This window comes from Amblyraja radiata, chromosome 7, assembly GCF_010909765.2.
Source record: "Amblyraja radiata isolate CabotCenter1 chromosome 7, sAmbRad1.1.pri, whole genome shotgun sequence".
In the NCBI taxonomy this organism is placed as follows: domain Eukaryota; kingdom Metazoa; phylum Chordata; class Chondrichthyes; order Rajiformes; family Rajidae; genus Amblyraja; species Amblyraja radiata.
The window spans coordinates 29,690,205-29,705,581 of NC_045962.1; the positions used below are offsets into that span (position 1 = coordinate 29,690,205).

General features: G+C 41.8%; 1 protein-coding gene across 4 annotated transcripts in view; it reads left to right on the top strand.

Annotated features, from left to right (window-relative positions):
* gad1 (glutamate decarboxylase 1) overlaps nt 1-15,377 on the top strand; it is a 48,211-nt gene that overhangs the window by 19,832 nt on the left and 13,002 nt on the right. For all 4 annotated transcript variants that reach the window (XM_033024002.1, XM_033024005.1, XM_033024004.1 and 1 more), the window contains 7 exons: nt 2,029-2,144; nt 2,247-2,326; nt 2,644-2,698; nt 3,190-3,306; nt 3,402-3,466; nt 4,631-4,709; nt 13,779-13,928. In XM_033024002.1, the coding sequence (XP_032879893.1) occupies nt 2,029-2,144; nt 2,247-2,326; nt 2,644-2,698; nt 3,190-3,306; nt 3,402-3,466; nt 4,631-4,709; nt 13,779-13,928 (662 nt within the window). The remainder of the gene's footprint in view (nt 1-2,028; nt 2,145-2,246; nt 2,327-2,643; nt 2,699-3,189; nt 3,307-3,401; nt 3,467-4,630; nt 4,710-13,778; nt 13,929-15,377) is intronic.

A 15,377-nucleotide genomic window follows, 5' to 3' on the forward strand; every position in this document is an offset into this window, starting at 1 on the left:
GAAGCCCGGGTTTAACATTTGCATTTCAAAAATAGTAAATATTTTTGCCAGATAACAGAATGGTTGGTATTGGTTATTATTCTCACGTGTACCGGGATAGAGTGAAAACCTTTTTGTTTTCTGTGCTATCCAGTCAAATCATGCCATAGATAAATACATCACTAGTTTAAGAGGGATAGAGAAATTGAATGCAGAATATTGTGTTACAGCTGCAGAAAGTGAAGGAGAAAATGCTTGGGTTGCAACAAGGCAGATTGGGAGATCAGAAACTCATTATTAGTATATGAGAGATCCGTTCAAGAGTATGATGAGAATGGAAAATGCTGATCTTAAATAAAGTGGTACATGCTTTCGTGCTTTTGTACCTTCTGCCTGATGGGAGAATAGAGAAGAGGGGATGACTGGGGGATGAGTCATTCTTGGGTAGTTGATTGCTATCCCACGGCAGCATGAAGTATAGACATAGTTAATGGCGGGAGGTTGGTTTACATGGTACACTGGTGCACAGCTCTTTAAAAATTCCTCACAATCTTGATCCCTGTGGATACTCCCACCAGCTGGTCCACGTGTGTACTGAGAACAGAACCGGGGTCACCACCACACAAGTGTTTCCGTGGGTTCACTCACAGGAAGGCCGATCAAACGTCTGCCATGTGACGGTACACAAAATTGCTGGAGGAACTCAGCGGGTGCAGCAGCATCTATGGAGCGAAGGAAATAGGCGACGTTTCGGGCCGAAACCCTTCTTGTGACCATGGGTTCAGATGCACCCTAGGCTGCCAGGACAGATTCCACCATTCCACTGTCCTTCTTTTCGAAGTGAGCAAAGAATGCATTGAGCTTGTCGGGAAGGGATGTATTGTAACCAGTGATTCTGCTCTACATCGCTTTGAAGCCCATTATAGCATCAGATCTTGCCACAATCAACAGGTGCCTGTGTGGCAAATCTGGGACTTTGGCAATGTATGGTATTGTCTCTTGACAACCCTGATGACTTTGTTAAGGTCGTACCTAGATTTCCTATATGGTCAGGGTCACCCCACTAGAATGCCTCAGACCTAGACTTCAGCAGGGATGAATCTCCCACATCATCCATAGTTTCCAGATTGCAAACACTCAAATTATCTCTGGTACACAGTCCTCCACGTACTTACTGATAAAGTCTTGCTTTAAGGTCATCCAGCTTGCTTTCAATAGATTGGATGGTTATGGAGTATGCTGAGGAGGGTGGATTTTATGGTGATACTTCATGTGGTCCAGCCAGTGAATCTACACTGAAACCCATCATCTCCATTTCTCTGCATCTCTAGGGCTTGAGGGAGCATAGATGAAGGCCATCCTTGCAGGAGTAAATATGGAATGGCAGTGAGGTGGGTTTAATGATTAAACTATTGTGGCCGGATATGAGGGTAAGGTTGAAAAGTCTGTTAGCTGTAGGTATTTCATGGTGGATTGAGGGTCAGAGAGGGGAAAGTATGGATTCTGAAAGTGCATCTTCAAGTCAACAGGGGTGGTACAAAAGGAAATGAGATTAGGATGGGAGGAAATGGTCTATAGAGGGATGTAAGAGATTGGTTAGAAGAGTCTTATTTCTGTGTGAGGCAATGGTGGAAACAACGTTACCTGAGATGGGCCATGTGTGAGAGGTATGGACCATGATAGGCGAAAGGTTCAAAGAGATTTGAATAGAAGTGTCTAAGTTGGATATTGGAGCATGATGGTCTGAGTTGGATATTGCAACTCCTGAGGATAAGGTCACTTAAAGTCTGAGTAAGAATGTCCTGGTGAAATTTGAGTGACTGGCAGAGAATGAGGGTTTAAATGTACACTGTAATCCTAACCTGGGGTAAATTACAACTAAAAACCTGCAAATCAATTGTCAGTATGCAGAAATGCCATTGTAAGAACACACACATTTCAACAAGTCTTTTATATAGCTGTTAAATTCATGTATTACATTGAAATTCTTGAGCGCTACCATTAACAATGGTTGTAATAATGATTGTGAGATTGTTTTTGGTCTTTTAGGAGGAGCTATATCAAACATGTACAGTATAATGGCTGCACGCTATAAGTATTTCCCAGATGTTAAATCTAAAGGGATGACTGCAGTTCCTAAACTGGTCCTGTTTACTTCAGAAAATGTAAGATGAGTGTTCCCTCAAATTTATTTCTGTACTTACTTCTTTAAATGCTGACAAACACTTTCTAACATTAATTATTTTGAACATGTTTGTTTCTGGCAGAGTCATTACTCGATAAAGAAAGCAGGGGCTGCACTTGGTTTTGGTACAGACCATGTGATTTTATTGAAATGTGATGAAAGGTAAAACTAAATACATTTTTTTAGAACTCCAATGGAAATGTATACTACTATAATCTGCTAATTTGTGACATAAAGGCCCTCCTCCCCTTCTGTCGTGGGGTAGACTGACTTCCCCCCTCCCACCAACTCCCCAATCTTTGGACATCCCCAATCTTTTCCACTCCTCACTTTAATTTCTTGGTTTATATATATTATGTTTTATGACTGTTGACAGACCAATTTCCCTTCTGCGATAAATAAAGTTCTATCGTATCGTATCATTTATAGATATTAGGATAAATGATTTTATACATAGTTTGTTTTTGAAATGATTACAGGGGGAAAATAATGCCAGCTGATCTGGAAACAAAAATTATTGAAGCTAAGCAAAAGGTATGTGTGCTTTCTTCTTTCCATTTCTCTGTACTGGATCACTTTTTGGCATTTTCGATGCCTGTTTCTGTTTTCAAACTTTTTATTAGTTAATACAGTGGTGTAGCTGGTAGAATTGCTGTCTCCTACCAAAGAATAGGTTCGATCCTGACCTCGGGTGCTGGCAGTGTAGAGTTTGCACATTCTCTGGTTTCCTTGTGGGTTTCCTCTGAGTGTTTTGGATTGTACCCACGGGCCAAAACTGTGCGAGTTTGTAGGTTAATTGGCCGCTGTGAATTGCCCTGGTGTGTAGGGAGCAGATGCGAAAGTGGGGACAGCATAGAACTAGTGTGGATGTGTGATTGATGGCTGACATTGACCCAGTGGGCCAATGAGCCTGATTCTCCGGTGTATGTTTCAATCAACTCAATCAACTCAATCAATCAAAATACAGAAACTTATATTGCATCGTTTGCATTCAGGAGAAATAAAGCAGATATTTTTTATTTCAGGGATATATTCCAATTTACGTCAATGCAACAGCTGGAAATACAGTCTATGGTGCATTTGATCCCATTGAAGAAATTGCAGATGTTTGCACTAAGTATAATCTTTGGCTCCATGTTGATGTAAGTCTTACATTTAAAGTTTAACTTCAGCATTTCCTTATTTGTATTTTTGCCATACAGTTGCAGAAAATAATACTATTTTCACCCATTTCCAGGCTGCATGGGGAGGTGGACTACTGATGTCCAGAAAACATCGCTATAAACTGAATGGGATTGAAAGGTAATCACAATTTTTTTTAACTGCACGCAGGCTAATCTATGGGAGTATGTTGAGTTTATTCCACAAAATCTGCTCATATATTTTTGCCTCAAACTGTCCTAGTGAGTAAAATGGCCTTTTACCTTCGTAAAATATTTTTATTTTATGAAACAGAAAACACAACTTTTAATGGTTGTGTGACTTTTCCTTGAGTTGTTTGCAGTTTGGTCAAAGTAATCTGGTGACTATACGCTGGTAGCGGTGCTGTGTGAAATAAACATTATTTTAAAAAAAACACTTCTCACTTCTTGAGAGGTGAGGTTTCCCTCTCCCCTGACTCTCAGTCTGAATAAGGGTCTCGACCCGAATCATCACCCCTATACATACCTTTTCTCTAGAGATACTGCTTGACCCGTTGAGTTACTCCATCATTTTGTATCTATCTTTGGTGTAAACCAGCATCTGCAGTTCCTTCCTACTCACTTGGTGCAACTTTTTTTTCTCCCTTTTCTACTTGCGTTCTTTGTTTTTCTCTCACGTTATCTATGTTTCCCACTGTCTTTGTCATATATATTGATTTAAAAAAAAAAAAAGGGAATCAATTGGAGCTGCAATGTTAATAAACAACGTTAAATATCTTGTGCTTTTTAATTTATGAATTATTTTGGCGTTGTTTTTAACAGCCCACCAAATCTGGGTGAGTTCAAACTATGCTATGGTATATAGCATGATTTGCTGGTGGCACAGTGGTGCAGCTAGTAGAGCTACTGGCTCACGGTGCCGGAGACCCAGGTTCAGTTCATACCTTGGGTGCTGTCATGTGTGGAGTTAGCATGTTCTTCCTGTGGCCGTGTGGGTTTTCTCCATCTTGAACTGGTTTCATCCCACATCCCAAAGGCGTGCTGGTTTGTAGGTTAATCGGGCTCTCTCTGTAAGATTGCCTCTAGTAAGAAGAGACTGGATGAGAAAGTGGGATAATATAGAACTGGTGTGAAGGGGTGATCAATGGTTGGTATGGGTTGTATGTTCTATTTTCATGCTGTATCTCTAAGCTCAGCTAGATGAATGTGCTACTAAACATGAATCTGATGTTCTGATGGACTAAAAGGGAACAGATAACTTTCTATAATTTTAAGAATACCTTGTGTGTATGGAATTCAATTACATGTAGAGTTTTCTTTACAGGGCCAATTCAGTCACTTGGAATCCCCACAAGATGATGGGAGTTCTGTTGCAGTGTTCTGCTATCCTTGTCCGAGAAAAGGTACCTATTTGAATTGAAATAAAAACTAGATATTGCTTCTTTCTCTCATTGCAAAAGTAATATGACACAAAACATTTGGATCATAACACAGCTGTACACATGCACGTTTCCTGATAACACTCATAATCATAAAGCTGGCTTACATAAATGATACAAATTCTTTCACATCTTTAATTTACTCAAACTTTTAGGGGATCTTTTATATTAATTCCAAATGTAATATTGTTCCGTTTATTGTAAAGGGAAATGCATACATTGTAATATATTGCATGACCAAGATAATATTAGTGGAAATGTGCCGTTTCATTTCAGCATGATTTCCATTGTTCATCAAGCCAATGGAAATGAAACATTGGCATCAAACAGAACCTCGCTGTGGCACAATGATATACCTTCTGTTAGAAGATTGGAACTCACACATGTTGCTGTTGGGACATCCAGTAAATTCAATTCCTAACACAATATGAAGGGCATTTGCCATAATTTTGTCTTTTCCTGATTAAGGTTCCAAATCCTCATTAGTTTTAGGTGATATTTATTTTTATTTCCATCTAATTCTTGCATCAATTGCTTTAAATACCAAACTAATCCCCCTTTGTTAAGGCAAGGATCCCAGGTTACTCTCTCTCACTGGACTGAATGCGGACTTCTTTTTTACATTTCAACCAGTCTGCCATGGAGACAGATATGCAGGTTCTCTGAGTACAATCCTGTATGGAAGATCAGCAAAGTCATCAGCTTTCGCAAGAATGGATGGTTAATAGCATATCCTACTCAGTGCTCAATAATAATAACATAATTAGTGAATCCTCCAGGGAGATGATGGTACCAATGCTACTTTTGTATCGTGCTCTGGCTGCAAGTCACTTTCTACCTTAGCATGTGCAGGTCCTGCATCCAAGCACACCTCCAAATTACATCTGGTGTCAGTAACTGAGCTGGCATTTATAAATGTGAAACACATTGACCAAATGCCTTCATTTTTTTTCTTAATACAATACAATACAATACAATACAATACAATACCTTTTATTATCATTTGAACCTCACATGAGGTTCAAACGAAATTTGGTTTCTGCAGCCATACAAAAAAAGAACCAAGACACACACCAACACAATTCAATTCACATAAACATCCATCACAGTGAGTCCTCCTCACTGTGATGGAAGGCAAAACTTAAACATATCTCTCCCCTGCACTCCCCTCTGCCCCCCATGTCAGAGTCAAAGACAGAGTCAAAGCCCCCCGGCGGGCGATGTTAAATGTCCCGCAGCCATTAAAGCCACGCCGGGTGATGCAAGGCCACGCACCGGGTCTTGGTGTTGGAGCCCCGGCGGGCTCTTGGTGTTGGAGCCCCGGCGGGCGCTCACAAAGTCCCGCAGCCATTCCAAGCCGCGCAGGCCCCGCTCCAGGTAAACTTCAACCCCGCAACTCGGGCGGGAGAAGTCGCCGTTGCGGAAGCCCCGAAAAGCGGTCTCCCACCAGGGACCCGCGGGCTCCCGGTATTACTGTCCACAGACCTGCGGTAGGAGCTTCCGAACCTCGGGTGTCGGGTCACAGCTGCGCTCCACCACAGCTCCACCCGCTTCAGACTCGGCCAGCTCCGTGATGGTGAGTAGATCCGCAGCTCCGCGACTGGAGCCCCAGGTCATTCCTGTTGGAGGCCGCTCCACGTTGCAGCCCCAACGACAACGGAGACCCGACAAAGAAAAGGTCGGGTCTCCCGTGCACGGGAAAGACCTTAAAGATCCCCCACCCCCACACACATACCCCGACATTTACTGGGATGTAATGTTGAGGCTTTATAAAGCACTGGTCAGAGCGTATTTGGAGTATTATGAGCAGTTTTGGGCCCTGTATCTGAGGAAGGATGTGCTGACATTGGAGAGAGTCCAGAGGAAGTTGACAAGAATGAATCCGGGGATGAGCATTTGATGGCTCTGGGCAAGTACTCGCTGGAGTTTGAGGGGGATCTAATTGAAACTTACCGAATAATGAAAAGCCTGGATAGAGTGGATGTGGAGAGGATGTTTCCACTCGTGGGAGAGCCTAGCACCAGAGGGCACAGCCTCAGAATAATACTTGTGTAACTTGGTCATCGCCCTATATGGTGCGACTCTACATACTTTGGGTATGCAAAACAAAGAATCTCACTGTGACATGTCACACATGATAATAAAGTAAAGTATCATTCTTAAGTGGACCGGCAACATAAACATTGCAAGAATATGCATTGCAATAAACATTGCAAGGGCTTGTATACTCTGGAATTTAGGATGAGAGGTAATCTTATTGAAACATATAAGATTATTAAGGGTTTGAATACGCTAGAGGCAGGAAACATGTTCCCAATGTTGGGGGAGTCCAAAACCAGGGGCAACAGTTTAAGAATAAGGAGTAAGCCATTTTGAACGGAGATGAGGAAACACTTTTTCACACAGAGAGTTGTGAGTCTGTGGAATTCTCTGCCTCAGAGGGCGGTGGAGGCCAGTTCTCTGGATACTTTCAAGAGAGAGCTAGAAAGGGCTCTTAAAGATAGCGTAGTCAGGGGATATGGGGAGAAGGCAGAAACGGGGTACTGATTGTGGATGATCAGCCACGAATGGCTGTGCTGGCTCGAAGGGCCGAATGGCCTACTCCTGCACCTATTGTCTATTGTCTCACCAAAATCTTTTCACAAAGTACAAGGCAGTGGGAGTATGGTGAAATATTTACAAGGATTAAGACAGCAGGACAACCCTCAAAAATGTAAAACAGTCAGGAGAATGCAACCTACTGGATTGGTACCTGTAGCACAGGTACACCATTATTGCAGAATGTAAAAATGCACTGGACCCGCTGGGCAAGGTATCTCCAGCGATAGTTTAGGTTCATGTTCCATTCCACGTCATATATCACCTTGACTGTAGCTGCCTTGGTGCTGGGCCAAAAGTTTGAAACTTCTTGCATTAAATCTGATATATCCGAGGACATTGTGGGAAACTACAGAGGAAATTGCGGGAGCCCTGGTTGAAATTTACAAGTTGTTCTTAAATACAAGAGAGGTGCTGGAAGACTGGAGGGTGGCAAATGTGGTACCCCTTTTCAAGAAGGGCTGCAGGGAAAATGGTGGGAACTATAGGCCGGTGAGCTTAACATCTGTAGTTGGTAAGTTACTGGAGAGTATTCCGAGGGATAGGATATACAGGCATTTGGATGGGCAAGGTCTGATTAGGGACAGTCAGCATGGTTTTGTATGTGTGAGGTCGTGTCTCACAAATCTGATTGATTTTTTTGAAGACGTGACCAAAAAGGTTGATGAAGGCAGAGCTGTAGATGTTGTGTACATGGATTTCAGTAAGGCGTTCGACAAGGTTCCGCATGGTAGGCTGCTCTGGAAGGTTAGCTCGCATGGGATCCAAGGAGAGATAGCTGAATGGATAGCAAATTGGCTCCATGGAAGGAAGCAGAGGGTGATGGTGGAAAGTTGCTTCTCAGACTGGATGCCTGTGACTAGTGGTGTGCCTTAGGGTTCAGTGCTGGGCCCGTTGCTGTTTGTCTTCTACGTCAATGATTTGGATGAGAACATACAGGGCAAGATTAGCAAGTTTGCTGATGATACAAAAGTGAGTGGTTTTGCAGATAGTGAAGATGGTTGTGAACGATTGCAGCAGGATCTGGATCGATTGGCCAGTGCTCCACCAAGCTGTACAAGGAGAGTTATTTGGGAATGTATTGGGTGATTTTGAGAATTGATTGAGACTCTGGTGTCAGGTATGTGGGCATCATGACATGCCCATCAGAACTGATTGAGATTAATAACAGTCTTGCTACTGGGGATGTTAGTTTGGAAGAGGACATTAATATTGGTTCACTTAAGCTGCCAATGGAATTGGATGATTTCATATTGACGGTATTGATGATGCCACTCCTGTGGACAGGGTGACAAGGGCATATGTCAGGGTAGGGATTTTTCTGTCAGGTGAACCATGGGCTTTGTGTCAAGTTAGAGGTCTTGAACTTCAATACCAGTTTCCACAGAAGCATTAAAGTTCACTGATGCTAATGGTAAATTTCATCTTTGATTTCAGCCTCTCAGAGAGTAATGCCTACTTCTGAAAAGGCTACACGAGACACAGATAGATGGAGCTTTAGATATTAATGGAATTTGGTGTTAATGCAGGGTTGTGGCACAGATTAGGCATCATTTCGATTTAAATATTTTTATTTGAATTTCACAGCAATTTGCATACATACAATGATAACAGACAGTGACAGTCAAGGCATAATTGTGCAACAGTATGTAAGCGACCCTCAAAGCCCTTACCCTTACCCACCTTCAACCCACCCGAATCAGGTCGGAACCAAACGGGGATAAACAACACTCACATACATACACATCCACACAAATATGGTAAGATAAACTAAACAAAAAGTACTAAAACATTTTTTTAAAAAAGGGGTCACTAATAACAGTAAATAAGTAAGTAATTAAATAAATAAGTGTGGGGAGGGGGGGGGGGGGGGGGGTTAAGGGGAGAGCAGCTGTAGTAGAGCAGAACAATGGTGGAGAGCACTCAGTCCTCTTCCGAGTCCGGGGACAAGTTGAGAGAGTTAACAAGTTCCAAGAAAGGGTTCCATGTATCTAGGAATGTCTTGGTAGAGCCTTTGAGAGAGAACCTAAGTTTTTCAAGCTTTAAATTGTAAAGCACCTCCTTAATCCAGCGGCCGTGTGTCGGGGGACAGGTGAGCCTCCAGTTAAGCAAGATCAGTCTCCGGGCTAACAAGGTTGTAAAAGCTAGAACCCGTTTCACCGCAACAGAGAGGTTGGTGTTGGGAGGGGCACCGAAAATGGCTGACAGTGGGTTTGGAGGAATAGTCTGGCCGTAGGCTCTGCTTATCAAGTCAAAAGCACTCCTCCAAAAGGCTGCTAGCTTAGGGCAAGACCAAAACATATGGCTATGGTTGGCAGGAGATTGATTACATCTGTTGCAGGTGTCCCTAACAGCGGGGTAAATTCTAGATAATCTTGCATTTGTGTAGTGGAATTGGATGATTTCATATTGACGGTATTGATGATGCCACTCCTGTGGACAGGGTGACAAGGGCATATGTCAGGGTAGGGATTTTTCTGTCAGGCGAACCATGGGCTTTGTGTCAAGTTAGAGGTCTTGAACTTCAATACCAGTTTCCACAGAAGCATTAAAGTTGACTGATGCTAATGGTAAATTTCATCTTTGATTTCAGCCTCTCAGAGGGTAATGCCTACTTCTGAAAAGGCTACACGAGACACAGATAGATGGAGCTTTAGATATTAATGGAATTTGGTGTTAATGCAGGGTTGTGGCACAGATTAGGCATCATTTCAAAGAATAGTAGAGCATAGATGAAGGGCTGAATGGCCTATTCCGTTTTCCATTTCTTATGTTGTCTCTTTTTAAACTTTAAGAGAAAGGTGATAGTTCCACACGATTTCTCACAATTTTACTCATGGGATCCAGGAATTGACAGAAAAATTAGTGGAATGGCAGCTTTTGAGTCCTCTGGTCCTCTTAAGACCAAGTTTTAATAAATTCAGACAATAGTGTTGGAATTGGTTGGCTAAACTTAACAAGTGGAGATTTTAAAGCTGTTAAAACCCAATTAAGGTCTAAATTGAAAGTTTCTAGCCATAGAATCAGTATTACCAAAGGGAATAAGAACAAACCATTAAGGCCATTAATGCTGAAAAGTGTAGCAAGTACATTATTGAGAGTGCTGAAACAGCTGGTTGAACAAAATGCCTATCCACAAAGAAATTAACAACTTCTGGGGCTGAATCCCTCAGTATAACCTGAGAAAGGAACTTCAAGAAAAGATCAAGTAAATGATACTTCCACTATTCTTCAGTGTAAATGTGACCAGATATATGTGACTCTATACTAATTATTTACGATTGATGGGAATGTATCATGTAATGTATTACCTATAATTTTGCATCTTAAACACGCAAAGATTGGCATATATTTGCACTACCTTGAGTTATTTTGAGCCTCAGGAAAATCAAAGAAAAAGTATGCCAACAGTGTCAAATCAGTTATTGCTGTGGGATGCAAAAGTATTTATAACTTTTGACACTTAGCTGGTTCTGTCATTCCACCGATATTAGAAGAACATTGAATAGTACAGCACAGGAGCAGGCCCCTTGAGCCATAATGCCCATGCCGTATGTGATGCCAGGCCCAACACTAATCTGCCTGCACATAATACATATGCCTCCATTCTTTGCATATTCATATACCTATCCAATGTCTCCCAAATGCCACCATCATGTCCACCTTCACCACTGCCCCTGGCAGTGCGTTCCAGGCACCCACCACCTCAAGTGTAAAAAATAACTTGCCTTCCACATCTTCCCCCAATGCCTTCCAATATTTAATATTTTCATCCTAGAAAAACGGCTCTAAATGTCTATCCTATCTATGTTTCAAACGTGTGTGAAATTCACCCCTCATTTATGTGGCTGGAACCTGTCAAATTTATTCAAATTATTCTGGAGTACTGTGAGCACATTTTGGCCCCATATCTGAGGAAGGATATGTGGCTCTGGAGAGGGTCCAGAGGAGGTTTACAAGAATTATTCCAGGAATGAGTGGGTTAGCATATGATGATCATTTGATGGCCTTGGTCCTTTACTCGCTGGAGTTTAGAAGGTTGAGGGGGGAGACTTCATTGAAACTTACAGAATAATTAAAAGCATAGATAGAGTGGATGTGGAAAGGATGTTTCCACTGGCGGGAGAGTCTAAGACCAGAGGTTATAGCCCCAAAATTAAAGTGCGCTCTTTTAGAAAGGAGGTGAGGAGGAACTTCTTTAGTCAGAGGGTATTTAATCTGTGGAACTCATTGCCACAGAGGGCTGTGGAGGCCAAGTCAGTGGATATTTTTACAGCAGAGATAAACACATTCTTGATTAGAACGGGTGTCAAGGGTTATGGGGAGAAGGCAGGAAAATGGGATTAGGAGGCAGAGATCAGCCATGATTGAATGGTGGAGTAGACTCGATGGGCTGAATGGCCTAATTCTACTCCAATAGCTTGAGAACTAGTGATTCCTAGATGAAGATAGAGCAAGCAAGCTCTAGCCAACAAAACGTATGTACATTTCTTTCCAGGAAACCTGTTCATACATGCCACAATGATGATAGATTTTCCTGACTGTATTTAAACACAGCAAACTGAGGCAAGAACTGGGTTGAAGACGACTGTGAATTTTGGGGGGTAAAGGTAATGATACACATGGACCAAAGTTGTGGTTTTCTGCTGAAATAGTGTTGTTATTATTAATGGAAGCTGTCATTGAATTTTATAAACCTCCCAATAACATATCTAAGCACAGTGCTTGCATTTTCCCATCTGTAAAATAAGAATGCAAAATATAATGGTCCAAGTGTCTTCCACTTTACTGATTTGGATGCAAAAGGCTGAACTGACTGTCCAAGAGTATCCTGGTTGAGATATGATGCAATATAACGGCAAGATGAAAGTTGACAGGAACCAATCCTGTCCAAAATCTTCTAAGAAAAATGTTGACAATCAGAAACATTGTAAAGTTATTCACTTTTACAATGTGGGCATCACTAGCATTTGATTTCCCAGAAAAGGTGGTAGCAGATTGACTTGAACCACTGAAATACGTCCATTATTATCTTTTCCTCTCATACTTGACTGTGAAGCCACTTAGTTATACCCTTAAATATACCTTACTCTGCGTCTTTTACGCAAGATGTACTGCATTCACACAAACCCCATTGTAAAACCAAGCACAACATTTCTTTCCACATCTACAATGATTCTGGTTTGATAAAGGCTTTTTTATGAGTCTAGTTCCACCTCCAATACTCAATAGTTTTCATTTTAACTTTAAACTCTTTCAAAAACATATAACAGATATGCCTTTCCCCATTTATTAGGAATACACTGGACACAAGTGAATTATTGAAAATCATTTCCAGCGTGATATGCAATAGTCTGTCAGTTTACTTGGTGTCTTAGCAAATTTGAACCTGTAGCATTCTCCACCTTGAGCCTTTTCTACTTGGTTTAAGTAATTTCCTTTGAAACCTAGAAACAATCGATTTGAGTTTGTCTTATCTGTGATATGTGCAGAAAATCTGACCTTCTGACTTTATCTGTTCAATTCTTCTGCCATGCCTTTGTCATCACTTGTCTTCCCATTTGTTGCGACAGCCTATTTTCCTCCCTCCAGAACTGTTGTTTAGCAAATCATGCATTTAGCATCTACCCATTAAATTGATTCTTCCACAATATTAGTTTCTGGGTTAGACTTGAGATACAGCGCGGAAAAAAGGCCATTCAGCCCACTGAGGTCACGCCGACCAGCAATCATCCTACCCATTAGGGGCAACTTACAATTTTCTTTTACCAAATCCAATTAACCTACAAACCTGCATATCTTTGGGATGTGGGAGGAAACCGGAGCACCCGGAGAAAATCCATACAGTTACAAGGAGAACGTGCAAACTCCGTATAGACAGCGCCCGTAGTCGGTGTCTCTGGTGATTCCCGGGTCTCTGGCGATGTACGGCAGTGACTCTACTGCTACGCACTGTGCTGCCCCATCAACACAGATTGAAACCTGGGTTAATTGCTTCCAACTCAACCACCCTCCGTCCCTTCTCCCATGGGCCCCCCCCCCCCCAATATTTTGTTTTTGCACTTTCTCTGAATAGTTGGCTTCTGGAAGGCTGTGTACAATAACTGACAAGGGAGAAGTAAAGATGAACTAATAAAATGGAGGTAATTAAATTATTAGAAAGGAATTGCAGTGGATATGTATAAAATTGATCTCAATCGTTCATTTTATTGTCTCTTATCTATCTTAGTATTCTGAAGACATTGCATGTTTTGCCTGTCCAAATGATTTTCCTCACTTTGAATTTTAACTTTCCTCTTTTCATTCTTTCTGCGAAGAAAAAAGAACAAATTATATTTATAAGTATAAATGCACAAAGTTTTGCAAGATTATCGTTTTTTGACAGGAGTGCTGGAAAATTCACAAAGTAAATTAACAATTCTACTTTGTTCACAGGGCATTCTCCAAGGTTGCAATCAGATGTGTGCAGGGTACCTATTCCAGCAGGATAAACAGTACGATGTGTCCTACGATACGGGAGACAAAGCAATACAGTGCGGCCGTCATGTGGACATCTTCAAGTTTTGGCTAATGTGGAAAGCTAAGGTAATCTTGGAAAAAGTCCTTAATTGGCAATTTGATATGTTGCAACACGTTTTTGTACAAAGAGGAGAAGAGTTCATCAGACTTTACTGGACTTTATATTGCACTAAACATTCATGTTACCCCCTTTATCGTGTATTTGTACACTGTGAATTGCACGATTGTAATCATGTATTGTCTTTCTGCTGACAGGTTAGCATGCAACAAAAGCTTTTTACTGTACCTGTGATGATAAACTAAACTCAACTCACCTCAAAAAACAAACAACTGCAGTGCTGGTTTACAAAAGAGCCACACAGTGCTGGAGTAACTCAGTGGGCCAGGCAGCATCTCTGGAGAACATGGATAGGTAACGTTTCTTCTCCAGTCCGAAGAAGGGTCCCAACCCTAAACGTCACCTATTCATGTTCCTCAGAGATGCTGTCTGACCCGCTGAGTTACTCCAGCACTTGGTGTCTTTTCTTATGCAAACTAACATTGGCATTGATAAATTTGGTTCTCAGTACTAAAGAACACCAGTTTGTATTTAAAAGTAACAACTAAAAAGGCAGCAAATAACAAGTAGGAGAATTTACTGAGCTACAGCTGTTGAAAACAAAACTAGAAATCCTGTATTTTAAAAATCTTTGACATCGAACTGATTCACTTGCACAAATCTAGGCCAGTGGGCAAAGATGTTCCACGAATTTCCACATCCAAGATATTCCACTTCCTATTCCCCAAAATTTTGTCTGGAGGTCGTGGCATGTTTGAAAGTGATACTTGCCCTGTAATCCGGGCGGTGCCAGATTTGACAGCGGCTGATGAATCATTTGTACCAACTGGTGCCAGATAATCAGTTAACCTGATGTCGGGCCAGCGAGTCCTTGGCGCTGGCCCGGTATCAGCTTGACTATCCAGCTGATGATGCAGCGGTTGTGTACATAGGTCGATGTATTATCATGCCAGCCTATTGGTCCCGCGACAGAGTCCACGCGGCAGCAGTAAATCGGCTTCACAAATGGTCAATTAAACGCATTTTAAATGTTTATTGCCAAACTCCCGAGCCCAACATGATCCCCGATCTCAGTCCCGGCCGTTTCCTCTGCCCTGTCCCAATACGGGATGGTTTTTAAACCAATGTGTAGAAGAACTGACTAGAGGACAGGCCATCCTGGACTGGATATTGTGTAATGAGGAAGGATTAGTTAGCGATCTTGTTGTATAAAGACCCTTGGGCAACTGTGACCATAATATGGTGGAATTCTGCATTTGGATGGAGAGTGGCACGGTTAATTCAGGGATTAGGGTCCTGAACTTAAAGAAAGGAGACTTTGAAGGTATGAGACAGGAATTGGCTAGGATAGACTGGCAAATTATACTTAAAGGGTTGACGGTCGAGATGCAATGGCAAAAATTTAAAGGCCGTGTGGATGAACTCCAAAAATTGTTCATCCCTGTCTGGCGAAATAA